The 17,556-nt window shown below is 48.4% G+C and overlaps 1 protein-coding gene and 1 long non-coding RNA gene across 2 annotated transcripts; both read left to right on the forward strand.

Annotated features, from left to right (window-relative positions):
* The first annotated feature begins 1,048 nt into the window (after positions 1 to 1,048).
* On the forward strand, positions 1,049 to 1,469 carry TINCR (TINCR ubiquitin domain containing). The gene is given in 2 exon segments (XM_065748651.1): positions 1,049 to 1,147; positions 1,149 to 1,469. Coding segments are annotated over 2 exon segments (420 nt in total).
* A 5,882-nt stretch (positions 1,470 to 7,351) lies between these two features.
* On the forward strand, positions 7,352 to 10,939 carry LOC136056452 (uncharacterized). The gene is made up of 4 exons (XR_010622950.1): positions 7,352 to 7,501; positions 7,662 to 7,775; positions 9,408 to 9,522; positions 10,212 to 10,939. It is a non-coding gene; the product is annotated as an uncharacterized LOC136056452 (long non-coding RNA).
* Positions 10,940 to 17,556: the final 6,617 nt, after the last annotated feature.

Consider the following 17,556-nt stretch of genomic DNA (forward strand, 5'->3'; position numbering starts at 1 on the left):
TTGTTCTCAATGGGAGCTGACTGCTGCCATATCTGAAAACCTGTCAATTTGTTTCATTATCTAATAGGCAAGAAAATGCCCCTTATAGTGAAGAGCAGTGTCTTAGGACAACTATCTTGTGGTACTCTGGTCTGAAAATACCAGTCTGTGTTGAGAAGAATGGATGAGGGAATTAATTCCTGTAATATGGGCTGCAGGAAATTACCTACAAGATAAGAGCGACTTGATCTTTTTGAGAAAAAGAAAAAAGAAAGACTTCCTTATCTTGATGATGTTTGCTCTGAAGTATCATCTTGTGACTGCTGCAGTCTGCCCTGCAGGATCGTGCAATTACTGCCAGCTCGTGCGGCTCCGCTTCCTTCTGTTCGGAGGAATCGCTGCCTCCACCGAAGCACTGCTTGCTCCCGAGGCCTCTGCTGGGCCTTTCTGCACGGTGAGCCTGCAGCCCCGGGATGCCATCTCTGCTCACGTGTTAGAGCAGGATACGGCCAGTACCTCAATTAGGCAGAGATCTGCGAGGAACAGGAAATCAAGCTGATGAACCACCAAGGATATGTGTGAGTCAGTGCTAGATGTGTGATGGTATGAGGAGCCATGGCTGAATCCTACCCCTTTTGGGGGTCCCAGCCCCTTCTCGTACAATAAAGATCTCCCAGGGTGAAACAGCACTGCAGTGCTCTCAGTGTCCTGCTGTGCTGTGGCTCTCCCCCATGAGGAAGTTTTCACTATGCAGTATTCTTCTCCATTAAAATCATTATGTTAAGTAGCTGAGAAGTTCCTCATGTCTACTTTCTGATCTGAGCTATCCCACAGCTGGCAGCTTTTGAGAACGGCAGACATGAGGTTACCAAACCCATCCATTTCTGAATGCACCCACGTTTCTAATGGCTATAGAGGTCCATCTTTAAAGTCCTCGGAGATCCACTGGAATAAAGGGCACTTTGTGAGGACACAGTAATTACTATGGGAGTTAGAGGTGTGTGGAAATGATTCACGGAGGCATTTCCCAGCCAGTGCTCTCTTGGAGCCAGGTGAGCTCTTCCCTGGAATGTGAAGTATGCAGCGCAGCAACCAGGAGGAACAGGTTTGGCAGGACATTTTAAGTTGCGCCGGGCAGACAGCCTCCTCAGAGCCACATCCCTGCTCCACCTTCCTCCCCGCTGGATGCTCCTCTCTGCCACGCCGTCCCTGCTGAGCCGGAGAGGATGGACACGCTGCGAAGGAGCCTTTCTCGCTGGAAGAGGTACCACATTAAGGTGCACTTGGCTGATGAGGACCTGATGATGCCGCTGACCGTCAAGCCCAGAGACACAGTGATGGACCTGCGGGCTTACCTGGTACGGGAGGGCGTCACTTCCTGGAAGAAGACATTTTATTACAACTCCAGGCAGCTTGAAGAGCATGAGACTCTGAAAGAGGCCAATATCCAGAATGGCTCAGTCCTGCTCCTTGTCAGCAACAAAAGGTAGGCAAGGAGCTCCTCTGCAGCAGGGGTGGTGTAAGGGACGGGGAATGCTCTGCACATCTCAGCCCGTGGGACAACGCTGTCCTGTTGTAGTTTGCAGAAAGCAGATCAGAAGTTGAAACCTTGAGATTTCCAGCAGGCAGATTGAGATTTAAGTCACCTCAACTCCAGACAGGCTGAAGTGTGAAGTAAGGGAGGTCGAGGAGGAGGCAGTCTGGTTGGTATTTCCTCTCCTGTGTCTGATCAGGTCTCACTTTCCTGAAGATGCAGAGAGAAGGAGCAGACGTGCAGCAGGGAGCTTGTAGAGTCAGGGTGTGCTCCGGGAGCCTCTCCCTTCTCCTCAGCTCTGATTGTGCAGCCCAGCTCTCGCCATTTCTTTTTAGTGTTCACTTTCCATGAGCGTTTGGGACAGTGCAGTCCTGCAGAGCCGTGTGCTGCCCACCTGCTCACAGCCAAGCCCAGCGAGTGCTGCACTCAGTCAGAGGCTGCAGCTTCCCAAGACACAGTGAGATCTCAGCACTAAGCAGTGACACCAGTGGTTTCCAGGACAGGCAGTGGAAACAGGGCAACTGCCACGTTCCAGTGGGAATGCAAGTGGAGGTTCTGGAGCTGAGACAGCCATTTAGGATTCAGTGGGTACTTTTATGTCCAGTTGTGCTATCTTCCCAATGTCTGGCTTGTTGCATGGGTCCTTCTGTGAAGCGTTTTGGGGGATGCTGTGTAGAAGAGGTGCCCTGCAGAGCACAGGTGTACTGTGTCTAATTCAGCTTTTTGAATGCTGAGACCTCTGAGTTACTTGTCTATGCTGATCAGTCGGCTCTGCAGAAAAGCCTGCACTAAAGACTTCAGTTCTGATTAGATGCCACATGGAATGGTCCTATTTTCCAGTCCAGAGGCAGCTTGAAATCTCACACAAAGGAAACTTAATAAAGCATTTCCTTTCAGAGCTCAGATACAAGAGATTTCACATGGCTCAGCTGACTGCAAACCCCACGTCAGCCACAGCCCCTTCCTCCAACATCGTATTTCAACTCTGATCAACTCTGCACTGCTCCTCTTTTTCTCCTTGTTTTTAATGGCAGGAGCACATATATGTGTTGTAGGAAAGGATTCAGAAGACTCAGCTGATGTAAGCACATGCTTATGCTCCATAATGTGCTGTGGACCTTTCCACATGCTGCAAAAAACAATGTTTAAATGCAGCATTGCAAAACTCACCAGGAGGTCCCAGCCCCATGTGCTGAGTTCAGGGTATCTCTCAAAGTTTGCTCAGTTTTGAAAATGCGAGTCCTTTCATGCTCAGTTTTTCTAAGTGTGAGAAAGAAGGAGCGGATTTATAATGTTGTTGTGGTTGGATTTTTCTTTGGTCTTACATTTCATCAAAACCTTCCCAGCTCGCAAGCTAACACCTCTGTGTATTCTCTTACTCCTTTTCCCAGGGCTGGGAGAGCTGTGGTGGGCAGACAGTCTCTCCCTTAAGTCACATCTTTCCGCATGCTATTGCATATGAAGGATTGCTGGGCTATGACAACCTCAGCCACTTCCAAATAATTTTGTGTGGCACGACTGCCAAGTGCCCAGGTGCTGGGATACCTTCCTCCAAAGGCTCAGGGAGCAGCCGAGGTGTTCACGGAGCACGATGTCCTCTTCTGTCTCGGGGTGCTGTGTTGGCTTGGCAGCATCCCCACCTGTGCTGAGCGCATCCCCCGTGACTCAGCACCCTGCCAGGTCCCCAGCACGCAGGGCTGGTTCTGAGCACGCTCTCTATCAACTAAGCCGGGCATTAGGAAACATAGGGTGGGAGAAGGCAGGTGCTGCATTGCAGCTGAGATTACAGCACCATTTCAAGCCTTAAGATTATTGGACCTGATCTTTAGGTTGGCTGTTCAGCCCCATGGGCTTAAGAGCTGGTTTTAGTATTTCACTGACTCAGTGAAGTGTGGGCCCTCCATCAGCACTCAGCATCTGCTTAAGGTCTCCCTGAAAATCTTGGTGTCCCTACTCACTGTTCAGTGCTGAGAGGCCAGCCAGGCAGAGCTGCATTAATCCCAAAAGTGGAGTTGCTCTGATTGCCAAGGTCTGCAGCTCAGTGTCGTGCCTATAAATATTAATGGTCACTCTGTTTGCTGTGTGTTCCTATAAGGGGTTCATGACACAGTTTACTTGAACTTGAGAAAACATGAGAATGACCCTATTTTCCATCCCCCCACCCTTAATGCCTTTGTAGATAATTGGCATTTAGCAAAGGCCAAGTCAGCATTTCTACTCCTGCTCATGTTTTCTTGGGTTTATAACTTAGCCATAAAAATTCACTTAAGGCTTCAGCTTGGCAGGAAAGGATCAGCATACCAGCTCATGCTGGAAATTTATTTGGATCTTAGCGCTCAGAAGTTTGAGCGAGCCATTCTGGAGTTCAGTCAACATGACCTCTCAGCCCGAGAAAACATGGGCAGGGCAGAACTGGGAAAATCACATCCACTGGGGATGCAGTTCCCACCTGCGCAGAAGCTTGTTGTTAATCACGTTACTGCTGCACTGATTAGGATTGCAGTCGTGTTGCAGAAGAAGCCTAGCAAAGAACGTGCAGAAAAACAGCTTCCGCTCCAGAGAGCGACGTGCCAGAATAACCCAGCTTCCGAGGGGGCAAAACCAGCAAAGCAGGACCTGGAATGTGAGTGAACAATCAGAGGTAGGATCCCTCCAGCTCGGTGGCCTTGGGCCAAACTGTGCTGTTAGAGCCCTGAGTGTCCAACGCGGGGAGACCACCAGGGAGCCTTGACACGCGCAGAGCAGCCGTGCAGCACAAAGCCATGCAGCACAAACGCTGCAGCATCCACGAGGGCATGCAGCAGGCTGTCCCAGCTGCCCGAGGCACCATCAGTGCTGGCACTCCGGACCACGCCACGGCAGAACCAGTTTGGCTCGCTCCGGAGCCCGGCAGCTGCTCGGCGGGTCCGTGGGGACGCGGCAGTTCCTGAAACTGACACGGCTCCTGCTGACTCCGGGCTGTGCAGAGCTGCCCCGGTGCTCTGTGCACCGACCCACGAGGGCTCCCTGGGCTGGGGAGTGGCTGCTGTAAGCTCACGGTGTGCATTTGGATGTCAGACATTAGGTGAGGGGTACTGCCCCAACACGGCGGATTCACCACTTAAGCCATGAGGGCTTTTTGCTTTGTGACCTCTTGAGCTGCGTGGAAAAGGGACAGCAGTGCGTGATCCAAGCGGATCCCAGACATGCCGAGCACTTGTCGCTGGCTGTCCCTGAGGATGCACAGCTCCTGCTGGCTCTGGACTCAGGACAAGCACAAGCTCACTGGCAGTGCCTTCACGCTTTGCTCCTTTCTTGTGCACATGACCACAGTCAGTCAGACAAGCTCTGTACTGAGAAACAACCAGTGCCAGGACTGCTCTCTGTTACACTGCTGGAGCATTTTGGCCCACTGCACGTGGTCTGCCTGACCACACATGTTTAGAGGGTAAGAGTTTGCTATACAAACGACAGCCATTCAGTATTGGCTGTCCTCTCAATGCCAAGTCCCAGGCACACTTATTTTAACTGGCACAGACTCAGCCGGAGCACATAGGAACCCCTCAGTCTTTTGCAAGACAAAGTTCATTGAGGCCAAGCAGCTATTTTCATCACACATGGTTTGCCTGGAGAATGGAGTTCAGGAAGTCATTGGTGAATAGGTTAAATAAAGTAGATGCCAGCACTGAATTTAGCAGAAGTCTATTATCTGGAATCTCTTGGTGTTGAATTTCTGGCCTGGAGCCACCTGAAAACATCCATCTCGGGGCATTAGCTCAGTTACCATAACAACTCATCTAGGAACGGCTCCTGAGAGCTCCCAGAGCAGCGCGGTGTCAGCCACTCCTGGGTCAAGGTGAGCACGTCCAGGATTCCCCCCCTTCTGCAGTGCAGCCCCATGTTCCCGGTGAGCCTTCATTTGCTTGGGACCCTGCTTTATCTCACAGGCACTGCTCTGCCAACTTTCTGAAGGTCCAGAGGAGACATCTCCTGGCAGAAGAGCAGAACCATCCGTCTTTGGGAAGCAGCTAATTCCTGCATTGCTGTTCAGTTTACAGACTGCGATTTTTGGCCTCATAAATTATAACTTGGCATGAAAGCTATGACCAAACCACTCGCATCATGTCCAGTTTAGCTGATACTAAGAAACTCCTGCCTGCATTTAACTCCCACAGTAGCATAAGGATCAATGCTCTGCACAGACACTCAGCAGTAGCTCACTCCAGGCTTGCATAGCTCCCCTGCCCTATCACCTCTGCTCCCTCTCACTGCAGTCACAGCCTGCTGCAGGTACTGCTGGGACTCTAAAGGGAAATCAGAAAAATAAAGGGGTCTCCACAGTCTGACCCCGTTCAGAAAGCAAACATTACAGCCCAGGCATGAATCAAATCCCTTAACGTTGGACCTCAGAGTGATGCCCGCTCCCTGCACTGACTTTGCAGCACCTGGCGTTGCTCCTCCGTGTGGAGGGGAGAAGTCCCAGTCCCATCCAACTGTGGACCTGCCCTCTTAAGCTGAGACTTAGCAGCAGGCTCCAAGGCATCTCACATCAGGATAACGATCCTTTAAATAGCACTGGGAGTCTCTCTTCTCAGGGGGAACTAATTAAGTTCTTCAGCACATGCTTAAACATATGTTGACCTGATATGGCCTTAGCAGGTCTGCTTCCATCTACTGGATAAATAACACTGGCTTAAAAACATCCTCCTAGAGATATGTTACTGAGGCAACAGCCAGGTGGGAGGCTGACTTCTCCATCTCTGTGGCTAAAAGTAATGTTTATGTGAGTTACTTGTGGCCAAGCTCTCTGCTGGTGTAGACTCCCGAAATCAGTTAGAAGATTTTTAAGTTTGGAAAGGACCACTGCAGATGTCTGTGCTGAGCTCCAGCACAGCACAGACCAGAAAACAGCACTGCTGTTCAGCTCAGTCACCTTCTGGAGAGCCCACGAAGCCCACTTAACAAAAGCAGTGTTGCACCACCAGAGAACGTAGTTCAGAGCATCCAGTTTCCTCCCCTGTGCAGTTGCATGGGATTTCAGTAGATGACACTGAGCTTGTTGGTGTCCCATGGTGGCAGAGGGTGTCTGTCTTGTCTCTGGGCAAAAAGTGAATGACTTGAAGGCACAGACTAAACCAGGTCCTTCTCTGGTGCAGTGTGGCACAGCTTCCTGGACTTCTTTGTAGCTGTGCTGACTCACATCAGCAGAGGATGCCACCCAGTTGGGATAAATGCTCTCTCCTGTGCCCCTCAGTACACTGAAATGTCATCTGAACAACCAAGAGCAGCAGTATGAATTTTGGTTGGTTTTTGATAAAACCCAGATGGCAGTTACTATCAGCCAAGGCAATCCCAAAGCGTCCCGTGCCAGGACCCAGTGAAAGCCCCCTCACCAACCTGGAACTCCTCGAAGTTCCCATTAAGTGTTTGCAGCACAAACTCAGTTTCTTGCCTGCATAACTGGGAAGAACATTTCACAGTTATCGGGACACTCGGCCCTCCCTGGCTCGGTGGGGCAGGTTGGTGCCTGCATTGCTGCTCTTCTGCCTGCATTCCAAGGCACCACAATGAGCTCTCAGAGCAAATGCTGACCCTGAAGAGTACCCCTAGAAATTTTCAAGAGCTTCAGCCTCTGTTCTGGAGATGCCAGGGGGTTGTCCTTGGTGATTCCTAAGGATCTTCAGAAGAGTAACTTGGGAAGTGATCCTACTTGTGCTGAGCTTACGTATCCATGGGTGCTCCATACCCCTGTCAGAAAACGTTTATGGAACCGTAACCCAGAAAGGCTGAAAACCACTGTTCAGTGCTAATGCACAGTGGTGAGTGTACCTAGAGAAACTGAAGCTGTCTCACTGTAAACATCCTTGAAGTGCTCCTAAAGCTGCGGGCTGCTCTGTTCTGAGATGGAAAATGGATTTCCAGGAGCTTTGCTTCTGAGAAAAAAGCTCCCAGGCAGTGTCAGATGGTCAGAAGCAGCAGCGAGGGCAACTTCTGCAGAAGGAAAAGCAGGTGAGAAACCGTGGAAATGGCTCAGAGTGACTGGAAGAACAAACCCACCAGAGCATCAGGGTTATACTCTACCCCTCCCGGGGTCAGTGCCTCCTCGGGCAAATGCCATTTTTGATCGCGTGCCTACAGCGCTCCAAATATTTGCGTCTTTCTTCTGCAGATAATGCCAAACTGCACAGCAAAAGCCATGGGAGACGGGGAGCGTGACAAGGGCTGAAAGGAAGCAGATGGATGGCAGCGTGGCCGTGGAATGGCAGCGTGGCCACGGGCACTGGTAAGTCCCTCCCTGCATGCGGCTCCACGGCGGCTCCAAAGCAGCTCTGCGTGCTTCGAGCACAGTGCCCATGAATAATTAACCTCAAAACAACTACGAGTAATATTTCCTCATCAGTGAGCCATGTGGTCTGAGCTGCCCAAGGAGAAGCGTGGGTTAGGCTGACTCAGCTCCTGAGGGCGGTGAATCAGAGTGATGTGCCCATGAAGGGGTAAATCCTGCCCGGGTGGTGAAGGGAGGAGCTGAGGTGGGCTGTGCTCAGGGCCCCTGGTGGGAACGGTGGACATCTGAGCCCCCTTCCCACCCCGCACCGCATTCCTCGTTAAGCTGGCCTTTGTTTTCCTATGTTCAAGTCTGAGATACTCTGTTGGTCCCTTTCTCGCGACTCAGGGTAGGGACTGTTTGTGCTTCTGAGCGGTCCCTGTGTGGTGTGGCCCTGAATTCCAGGTGGAAAGCTCAGTCCAGCAAGTGTTAAATGCACTCAGAACAGTCCTGGTGCTTGACAGCCTTTACATACACCAAGGACAGAGGCTGGCATGTCCCTGATACAGGATGTGCCTCGTCTGGTGCTGGGGCCACACGGCTACACCAAAACCGCCTTATTTTGCGGCAGGGCTTTCAGAGCACTGAGCCCCCTTGTGTTGTTCTCCCCCCTCTGAGCCCCAACTCCTGAAGCAGCTGTGCTGATTCAACCCAGTTTCAGAGAGGGCGAGAGGTCTCACCTTCCCCAGAAAGTTTTAGTGATCAACAACTGTGTACCAAACCCCCAGACCTGCGTTTTCTGTTGTTCAACTGAAAAAAATGCCTTTCTGGATATGTTTTGTTTACAAGAAAATGTTTGATTGAAGAAACACCGTAGAAAATGGAGTTTCTCCTTTTCCAAGAGGTGTTTTTTTTTTCTTTTTTCCCAGCAACTATTTCCCCACATACTTCCTTGGACTTTGCACAGAAAGAGATTCTGAGGAACACAGTCACAGCTGAAGAGCTCCCAGGCCGAGCAGCAGAGATGGACAAAGGGAGGGATGGGAGCAGACAGGGAAGGAGGGATGTGCCCTTCCCAAGGTCAGCCGGCGCGCGGTGCTGGCGCGGTGGGGTCAGTGCTGCTGCCACTTGGCCACACAGTGCCTCTCCGTGTCTGTCTGTCCTGCAGTAATGAGACTCCTGGAGCAGAGCCAGTGCTTTTCTGAGAGCCTGAAAAGTGCTTTGCAAAGCCCAGGTGCAGCCATAAGTAATAATTTAAATTTAACAATAATATTAAAGCGGAGGCATACCACTGCAGATGGAACACACTCAGCAACACAGTCCTAAATCAGTGTCTGTCTCCTGTACAATTTGTCTCCCAAGGTCTGGGAGCCCAGCACTTACTTCTCTGGTCCTGACAGTCACAGTCTTATGCCCTGTACAAGGCAAAGTGACCCAAACATAATTCTGTCCAGACTCTGCTCTAACACCTCGTGCCTGTAGCTGGCAGCTTTGGTCAGCACTGGAAGTCTTTCTGCAGCTCAGGAGAATCTCTGGAAAGAATAAATTAACTGTGGTGGTGTGCAGAGCTGCTTGGAATAATGCCTTTTTCAGAGATAGGCTTTGATTGACACTTCAGATCTGCCTGACAATCTTTTATTCTAAGTGCAGTTGCTGCCTTTCTTCAGAGCAAGAAGAGCTGGTTTGGTTGCTGTCCTTCAAATGATGGATCTTATCACATGGGAAAAAGAAGAAAAAAAAGCAAACCACCTGCAAACAGCCACAGGTATAGCATGAAAAGAGGTAAAACTAACTGGATCTGTTTGAGGTGTCTCTGTTTTTTCCCTCTATGGAATAATCCAGTGCAAGATAGGAAAGAAAAGAGGCTGTGCTCTGAGGTACCAGAGCTGACTGCTCTTTTTCTTTGACTTGTTCTTTCCTTCAAGAGATTTTTAGTGCTTTGCAGATCAGACTGTGCCACCTCCCAGGGATGGGAGGACCAGGGAGGACCTGGAAGGCAGTGGGGCCTCCTGTCTTCTACTCACTTGTCCCCCTCTGCTCCTATTACTGACCATCCTCTCCACGTTGCCTCTTACTCCTCATTTTCAGGCATCCTCAGTGATTGCTGAATGCTGTGAGCACACCATTCAGCAGCTCACAGAAGAGGTGAGTGCTTTTTACACATTTTACAATGTAATTTAAACCTTTGGGGTTTACCTGAGTCTGGTCAGGAAGCAGACTGGGTCTCCAGAGGGCCAGAGGCAAGCTTCAAATTTTCTAAGCACCACTCAGGTGGTGAAACAGGTCTCATGTGAGATGTCCCGACACTCTTAGCTCATCTAGGTCCATAAAAAATACAGCCAGGCTCTCCAGACTGCAGAGTACAGGGCTGCTGTTGTATGTGCAAATACCAGGAAAGATGCTGACAGTAAGAACTGCTCTGAAATAGATGTCTCTCTTTTTCTCTGTGAACAGAGGTGTGGACAAGTCTGAGAACTGAAGCTGAAAGGTGTGCAGGCTCCCATCTGTGTGCCGGCCTGGGCGTGCTGTGAGGTGGAGACGTTTGCAGCATCACACACTGCACCGTGGATGGGCTTTCTTCTTGTCAGGAGTGTTTGTCTTTGGGATCCTCCTGATGTTGGGGCAGCACCGAGAGGATTACTGTTTGCTCTTTGCTGCTGCATTCACCTCTACTTGCAGCTGCAGCCAGGCCTTGCCAACCAGCTGCTTCTCCTGAGCTGCAGGAGCAGAAGACAAGCCCAGGCAGGGCCATCTGCAGCAGCTGCTGTGCTCCAGCAGGGCAGCTCAGGCTGAGGCACAATGCAGTTCTGCTCTCCGCTAACCGAGTCGTGGGTGCATCAAGTGCTTCTGTTTACAGGGCCATCAGTCTGGCAGGTTTCCTCGACACTGAATTTACTTTTTGAAGTTACATCAGTGTTGTACCCAGAGGGAATGGAGGAACAGATGCAGCCTGTGAAGTCTGGCTTTAATTCACCTGCCTCATTTAATTTCCTGCCCTGCCTTCTAATCAATGAATCTGCACTGGCAGCCCTGGGAATACAGAGGATTTCTCACATACAGAAGAGCTCCATGTGGTGGATCTCAGGGTCTCGAGCAGGCCATATCCCATCTCCTTTGAGGTTTTCTGTGCCCCAGAAGCCCTGCACACGCGTGCTGGCTGCATTGCTTTTCCTTCAGGGGGCTGCTGGTGGTCCTTCACCAGGACAGCAGCGCTGTTTTCATTGCCTCAGATACCAGGGACTGTCATGGAGCCCTGATGAAAGGGTTTGGGGCATTTCTGCTTTGCTGAGCAGGCTCCCAGAGTCCAGTTTATTATTATTATTATTATTTTTTTTTTGAGCTCATGTTAATTCCAGGCAGCACTGCCCAGTTGCTTAATCAGCCACTGTCAAAACCCTGGGAGGGAACACTGCTGCCCTTGGCTGGCAGTACTTCTTTTTTGTGACATTGCTGCTTCACCTCTTGTATTATAATCTGTATCAGATTGCTCTTTGCTTGCTAAAATGGACAATTAGGATCCAGTTGTAATGCAAATTGCACAGTGGAATAAAAACCATGGGGAACAAAATCACAAATAAGTATTTATGTCAGCCTTTGTTACCTCGTGATGGGTCCTGCTCAGTTACTGCTCACTGCGAAGCATTAGGCAGAAGAGAACCTGGTGTGCCTTTGTGTTTTATAGGCACGAGCTGCTCCGTGTACGACTGCCTCCAGGCACTCGTGGGCCCCGATAATGTGTGTGTGTGCAAACCCAACAGACAGATTGCCGCCTACACTGGAAATTTGATGATTGCCTTGTTTTTTCCACTGCTCTGTTTTCTATACTGCAGGCCAAACCCATGGGGTAATTTCCAGTCTCTCTGCACAGGGCTGAGATGACGTGGTGAGAGAAGCGTGGGGATGCTGAAATTTCAATCTGCCACATAATGTGCTCCTAATACTGACGGCCTTGTGTGTTGCTGACATCGGCGGTGCTGCTGTAGTTTTGCTGTTGTTGTCTTTCCTATGTCTGGTGCAGAGCATTATAAATGAAGAGAAATATTTACATTTGTAAAGGAAACTATAGCTTCTTTGGAATTAAACACACAGGAGTCCTGCAAATGCACACGGAAGAGGTATGACTGCATTTAATTGCCAGGCCTTACTGATATAACATGGTATGCTGCTCGTGCAGCTGCTTCTACTGCACATCAGCTTTGAATTTCTCCAGGCCCTGGGTAACAAAGAATTGAGGTGCATGTTTTCGTAGTGAGACTCATCTTAAAGAACTTGAAGGGGGACTGTCCATGCTTCACACATTGACAGCTGATGTCAGACAGCAAATTAAAGGTCAACTGAGCCTGTGCAGTACCTGTAAGACCCAGAGTGACAGTAATGACTTTTCTCGTCCCATTGAAACAGTGACTCCCAGAGAGAGCAAGGAATAAGAGCGAGGCTGTGAAGCCAGATGGATGAGCTGGGATCAAAGTCATCCGAGAAGCTATGGCAACACAGCTCATACATCTACTGAGAAAAGCCTTTGCAACTGCCATTAATGACTCTAAATGGCCTTATTTTCCCAGTAGCAGTGAAATAAGCAGCTCCAATGGGGAGGAGTAAAACCATCTGATTGCCCATGTTGCTGGGAATAACCATCTTATTAGTTATTACTAATAACCCAATCTATTGCTAGCAGTGTAGCCATCAGAACAGAGATAGCCTTATCTGCCAGAGAATCACGGTGTTGCTCATAATGCTCCTAATTGCAGCTGAACAAGGGGAGTGGGAAAGGCCTCGGGGGAGGAAGCAAAAGACAACATGGAGAACTTGGCTTAAAAATAATGCGTGTGACAAATGAAATATATCAGAGCCAGTGTATTGTTTGAAGAAGAGTTGTGCCAAGAAAGAGTGAGCTCTGTTTTTATCTTCTAAGCCAATGCACGGTATTCATTCACAGGCGATGGGATGATGGCAGTGTTGGTTTGTGAGCTCATCTGAGGGAGAGGGGCTTCGGAGCCTCGGGGCTGCGCTGCAGCCGTTGTCATGTCATGCTCAGGGCTCCAGCCCAGGATTTAGATGGAAATTCTCCATGGAAATTGATGACAAAGCACCTGATCACTCCACCGCAGCAGGGGTGCTCTCACATGGCAACGCCCTGGGAAATTCTCACTTAGAATAGATCAGATTCTGCTCTCATTTATGCAATTATAAATCCAGTGTAGTTCCATTTGAAGCAACTGTTTTCATCCAATGCAAATGAGATCAAAATTTGGCGCAGGCTGTTTTTGTACACAATGGAAACTGACTGAATTATGGAAAACAGGAAACGAATCTAATGTAAATCTAAATGGAAATATCATGCTTTCTCTTACATCAGAATAAATTGGAAGCGAGTCTGTTGATTCTAATGGAATTCATCTGGATTTACACCAGACTGTGGCTCAGCATTTGTCAGTTGGTTGCACACCGACATCAAAACACAAACCATGCTACCTCATCTGAATAGCTTTGAACAATTTATTCCTTTTCCTTTACATTTAAGCAATTGCCTCTGCATCCTGATAGCTGATTAGCCCTTTCAAACAAATAAACCTCTGCAAACAAACATCAACAAATAAGCCCTGCTCCTGCTAGCACTTTCAGAATATAAATGATGAGTCTCAAGTATCAGCTTGGTTTTGGAGTCACTTAAGCTTGCTCCTGTTCCTCTATGCTCACAAAACAGAGCAGTAGATCGAGCTCAGGCAAAAAAAAAGACCATTGCTATTCCAATTTCCCTAGTGTACCCTAAATCTGTCTTCCTGTCAGCTGTGGTCAGGGCCAGATATTTCCATGGACACACTGGAGACTTTTCTGGAGATCAACAAAGTTCAGCTGTACCTCTACTCTTGCTGTGTTCAGATGGTCAGAACAGAGCTGTATCTCTTCCAAATGGATCTGAACAGGAAATAATGTCACTCTCTGTCCCCACAAGTTTCCCGTTCCTCTCTGTGCTTCTGTGCAGCTGGTGATGGGAGCCCGCTGCTCATGGGGAAAAGGAGAGTGCTAATTAATGTCTGAGCTGCAAGCCTGGATGAAAGTCACTGGAAAAGGTCCGTGTCTGAGTAACACAGCCATGCTGGCCCCTTCCCTTGAATATTAGTTACCCCAGCTCCTTACGTAATTCAGGTTTTAATATGTGTTACGTTTCCCTCTGGACAATTAGAAAAAGTGTATCTTAATTAAAACAAGAAGAGAAGACACACAAACAAACTGAAGCCCTAATTTGATGTAACTCAGGGAGGGGCAAAGCCATTATTCAAACAGAAATCCTGTTGGTAACCACCCAAATAGTAATAACAGCTATGCAGAATGTTTCCAGGGCAAAGGGCTCTGAGAGTCAGGATCCTTCTTCCAAGGGCTCTGCACCTCCGGGGCAGCGCAGGTTGGGCAGCAGTGCTGTCAGCAAGGCTTGCTTCTATTTCTCTGTTACTGTTTCTGTGGGATATTGAGGAAGTTAATTGGGCAAGGTTTTCACAAATGGTCCCTGTGTATGGCTGCTTTCCTGTGTAGGTGTTCGACATGAGACATGAGCAATCACGCTTTTCTAGGTCATTAGCAACAAAGCACACATGGATCTCAACCAGCATCTGAATGTGCTAGCCACTACCTCTCAGGGCCTTTATGTTCTCTTCCCTAAGTTGTTAGAATAAATACTTGCCTGATTTTATAAAGCTATTCAAGACTCTCTCACAAAACAGAGGCTTTAAAAGAGCTGTGATTATTATGGCTTATTCTTCCTTAGGCTTATTCCTGCAGGTCAGCTATACTTAATTTCTAAGAGCTTTCTCACTGCTGGCACTGCAGATTCTATGTGGCATGCAAAGTCCTGCTATCTCGTTTCTGTTCTTTACAGCATCACCTGGAAGAAATGCCCGCAGCCAGGATGCTCCTGACAGTTGTTGATACACAAACAAAAGCTCCAGTTTACTCGTTGCTCACAGGCTCTATAACTCTGTTTGCTGTGTACCAAAGGCTTATTCTCTCCATGTCAACCAAGTTGGTATGGGTGGCTCAGAAGCAGAGAGAAAGCAGAAGTGAGAAGTAACTGTGCCTCGGCCCAATCCCAGCACTGCAAGAACGCACCATACGCAGTCATGGGCAGCAGTGGGCTGCAAAGTGTAATGTAATCCTAAGGAACCACTTAAAGCCAACCTGCCAAGCTCCCTGGGGGGCTCAGCAGCACGAGCACTGATTTCAAAAACAGTGCTGGCCAGGTTACAGCACTGCTTTGTGAGGGCATGGATTTGAGACCCTGTGCTCGATTCTGATCTCTCATTCTGAGAAATCAAGTGGTTTTCGGGTGGGTATATACCTGACTTACTTGAATATGCGTGTGACCTGGCCTCAAGAGCCACTACAGCCCCGGTAATATTAAGTTATTCTTCTAATTAAAGCCTATCTTTGTTGAGCAGAAACCTGACTACTTCAGCACGGACGTGGGACTCGCTGTGAACACAGAGCTGTCAGAAATCAGGTTTGGCCACGATGGCAATGGAACAGGTTAGCCTATAAGCACAAAGCAAATTTGCAAACTCTCTCTGTTTAAAAAGAAATGCATTAATAGATGAATGATCTCCTGAAAATCATTTGAATAGTTTTGACTGCAGATTTGTTTTATTCCTGGGAAATTTAGGGAGTACAAAAAAGACTTATTGTCCTGCTTCATCTGCCAATAATCCCTGTGAATCTCGTCTGTAATACAGACTGAGTCTTGGATCCGATCTTCAGCTCACATGCACAGAAGTATCTCAGCTGACTTCTGTTAAGTGAGCTGAGGATGAAGGCCAAGAAGACAAAAGTGAGCCAATGTTAGGAATGAAGCCTCTGGACCCAGAGTGGGTCCTGCAGGCAGTGTATTATTCCCTACAAAGCTGATACCTGAAATAATGACCCCACTCACCCACGAGATGAGTGCCCTCAATAACCCAGAGCCATTCCTGAAACAATCCCTTCCCACACCAATAGTCTGAGGACTTTCCTACTGTCTGTTCTACTGCCAAGGTCATTTTCAGATAACGACTTGAGTTAAAATATTTAAATGTGCAAGAAGTCACAATATGTTTTTTTATTTTTAAGATACAAAGCCTTTGGCGAATCACAGAGTGCTTACATGGAACAGTCTGGATTATTTTATGTGATTTTAGTGCTTCTAAAAGCAAGTGCTTGAAAACCATATGCTGAGAACTGAGCTGATAATGTGTGTGGATCAGTGTGTACAGAGACTGTCGGGTGCAGAGGGAGAAACAGGGACATAGGAGTGCCACTCCTAGACTGATGAGACACCAGCATTAGGAATTAATGGAGGAAAATAGGAAGGAGGAACTGGAGCCTTGTTTTACAGCCCTAAGCACTGAAAACCACTCTTACTGAGGGGCACTGTTCCATAGCACTTCAGTGTGGTACATTGGAAGGAGGCCCAGATCCCTCAGTACCACTCAGAGATGCTCAGAGGGGATCTGAACATGGCGTTATGAAGTGTGACTGCAGGACAATGGAGAGAGTACAGAAACAACTCGTGGTTTGAGCTAGGGCGAGTTTGAGCTCTGGGTAAACTAGGCTAGGCCTGCCCATTCCTAGTTTCTGACAGCTTCCTCTGAAGCTTTTAGTACAGCAAAAGGATTCTGGAAGAGAAGAGTCTCCTGCTGCTAAGCCTTCACCATCAGTGGGGAGGTGACTTTTTTGTAGTTTAATAGTAAGTTGTCAGTTTTCAAGCCTGTCAGTGCAGTGCCTTTCTCCCACAGCAAGTAGCTCATTTCAACAAGGAGTTATTCTGGTATATATGAAAGAGAAAAAAGCTTCTTTTTTTCTTTAAAGGAGAGAAGAAATTGTCTTTCTGGTAGAATCCTAGTCAGAGTACCAAATGCTGGGAGAAATCCCTAAGAACATTAATTATGATAACACCAAAAGCAGAAGAACAAACCCTGAGAGACGACACAAGGAGGGTGTGCTTAGTGAGATGTCGGACCAGTCCAGCAGCAGCGTGTGCCAGGGACCGACTGCAGGGACCTGGGGGAGGAACACCACAGGGAAAGCTCGAATGGTTCTGTCCTTTCCTATTCCAGCTTCTGGAGGCACACGCTCTTCGGCAACTCTTTTCTTCCCTGTCCCTGTTGATCGCATTTTGTTTTTATTTTCTTTCCCTGTGAATGTGGGGAAAAGATGGAAAAGAGGTCTACAAGGCTATTTCCAACCTGTTTTCCTATCTGTCTCTCTGCTCTGTACAAAGTTGTTTTTCTTAGGGAAAAAGACTGAAGATAATTCCTTTAAGTGGCAATTAAGCTCCAGGTGGCTGCAGAAAACTGTAGCTTTCCCCAGCTCCTGCAGAGACACAGCATGAGCCACAGGTTTCCCTGCTTCCCTAAACCAGGACATTTTTCTCCTGTCTTTGTTTTGTGCCTTTTGATGGTGGCAGCCCCACTCCCCACAGTCACCCCAAGTGATTGGAGCGGTGGGGAAAATGACAAACCAAGGATGCTCCATAAACTGGCTGTGCCCTCTTTCAAAAAATGCACTGATTTTAAAGAGCAGGGAATAGTTTCCTCACAGTCCTCATTTCATCTCTTTGTGTTTCATCTGCACCACCTCTCTTTTCCAAGCAGAGTTCAGTTCAGTCTCCTTGTATCCCACTATGCTGGCAAATATTGGAAAGAGCCCTTTGATCATGTTGGACTGATTACCATGGGCTAATGGAGAGATACTTGCACTCCGAGACTCAAAGTGAGTCTCAGCAGCAGAACTGTGTGATCCGTTTGGCTCATTAGTTAATGAGGTTAATGAG

This window comes from Cyrtonyx montezumae, unplaced genomic scaffold (genome assembly GCF_038088225.1).
Source record: "Cyrtonyx montezumae isolate F1298 unplaced genomic scaffold, pur_monq_1.0 scaffold_51, whole genome shotgun sequence".
NCBI classification, from domain to species: Eukaryota; Metazoa; Chordata; class Aves; order Galliformes; family Odontophoridae; genus Cyrtonyx; species Cyrtonyx montezumae.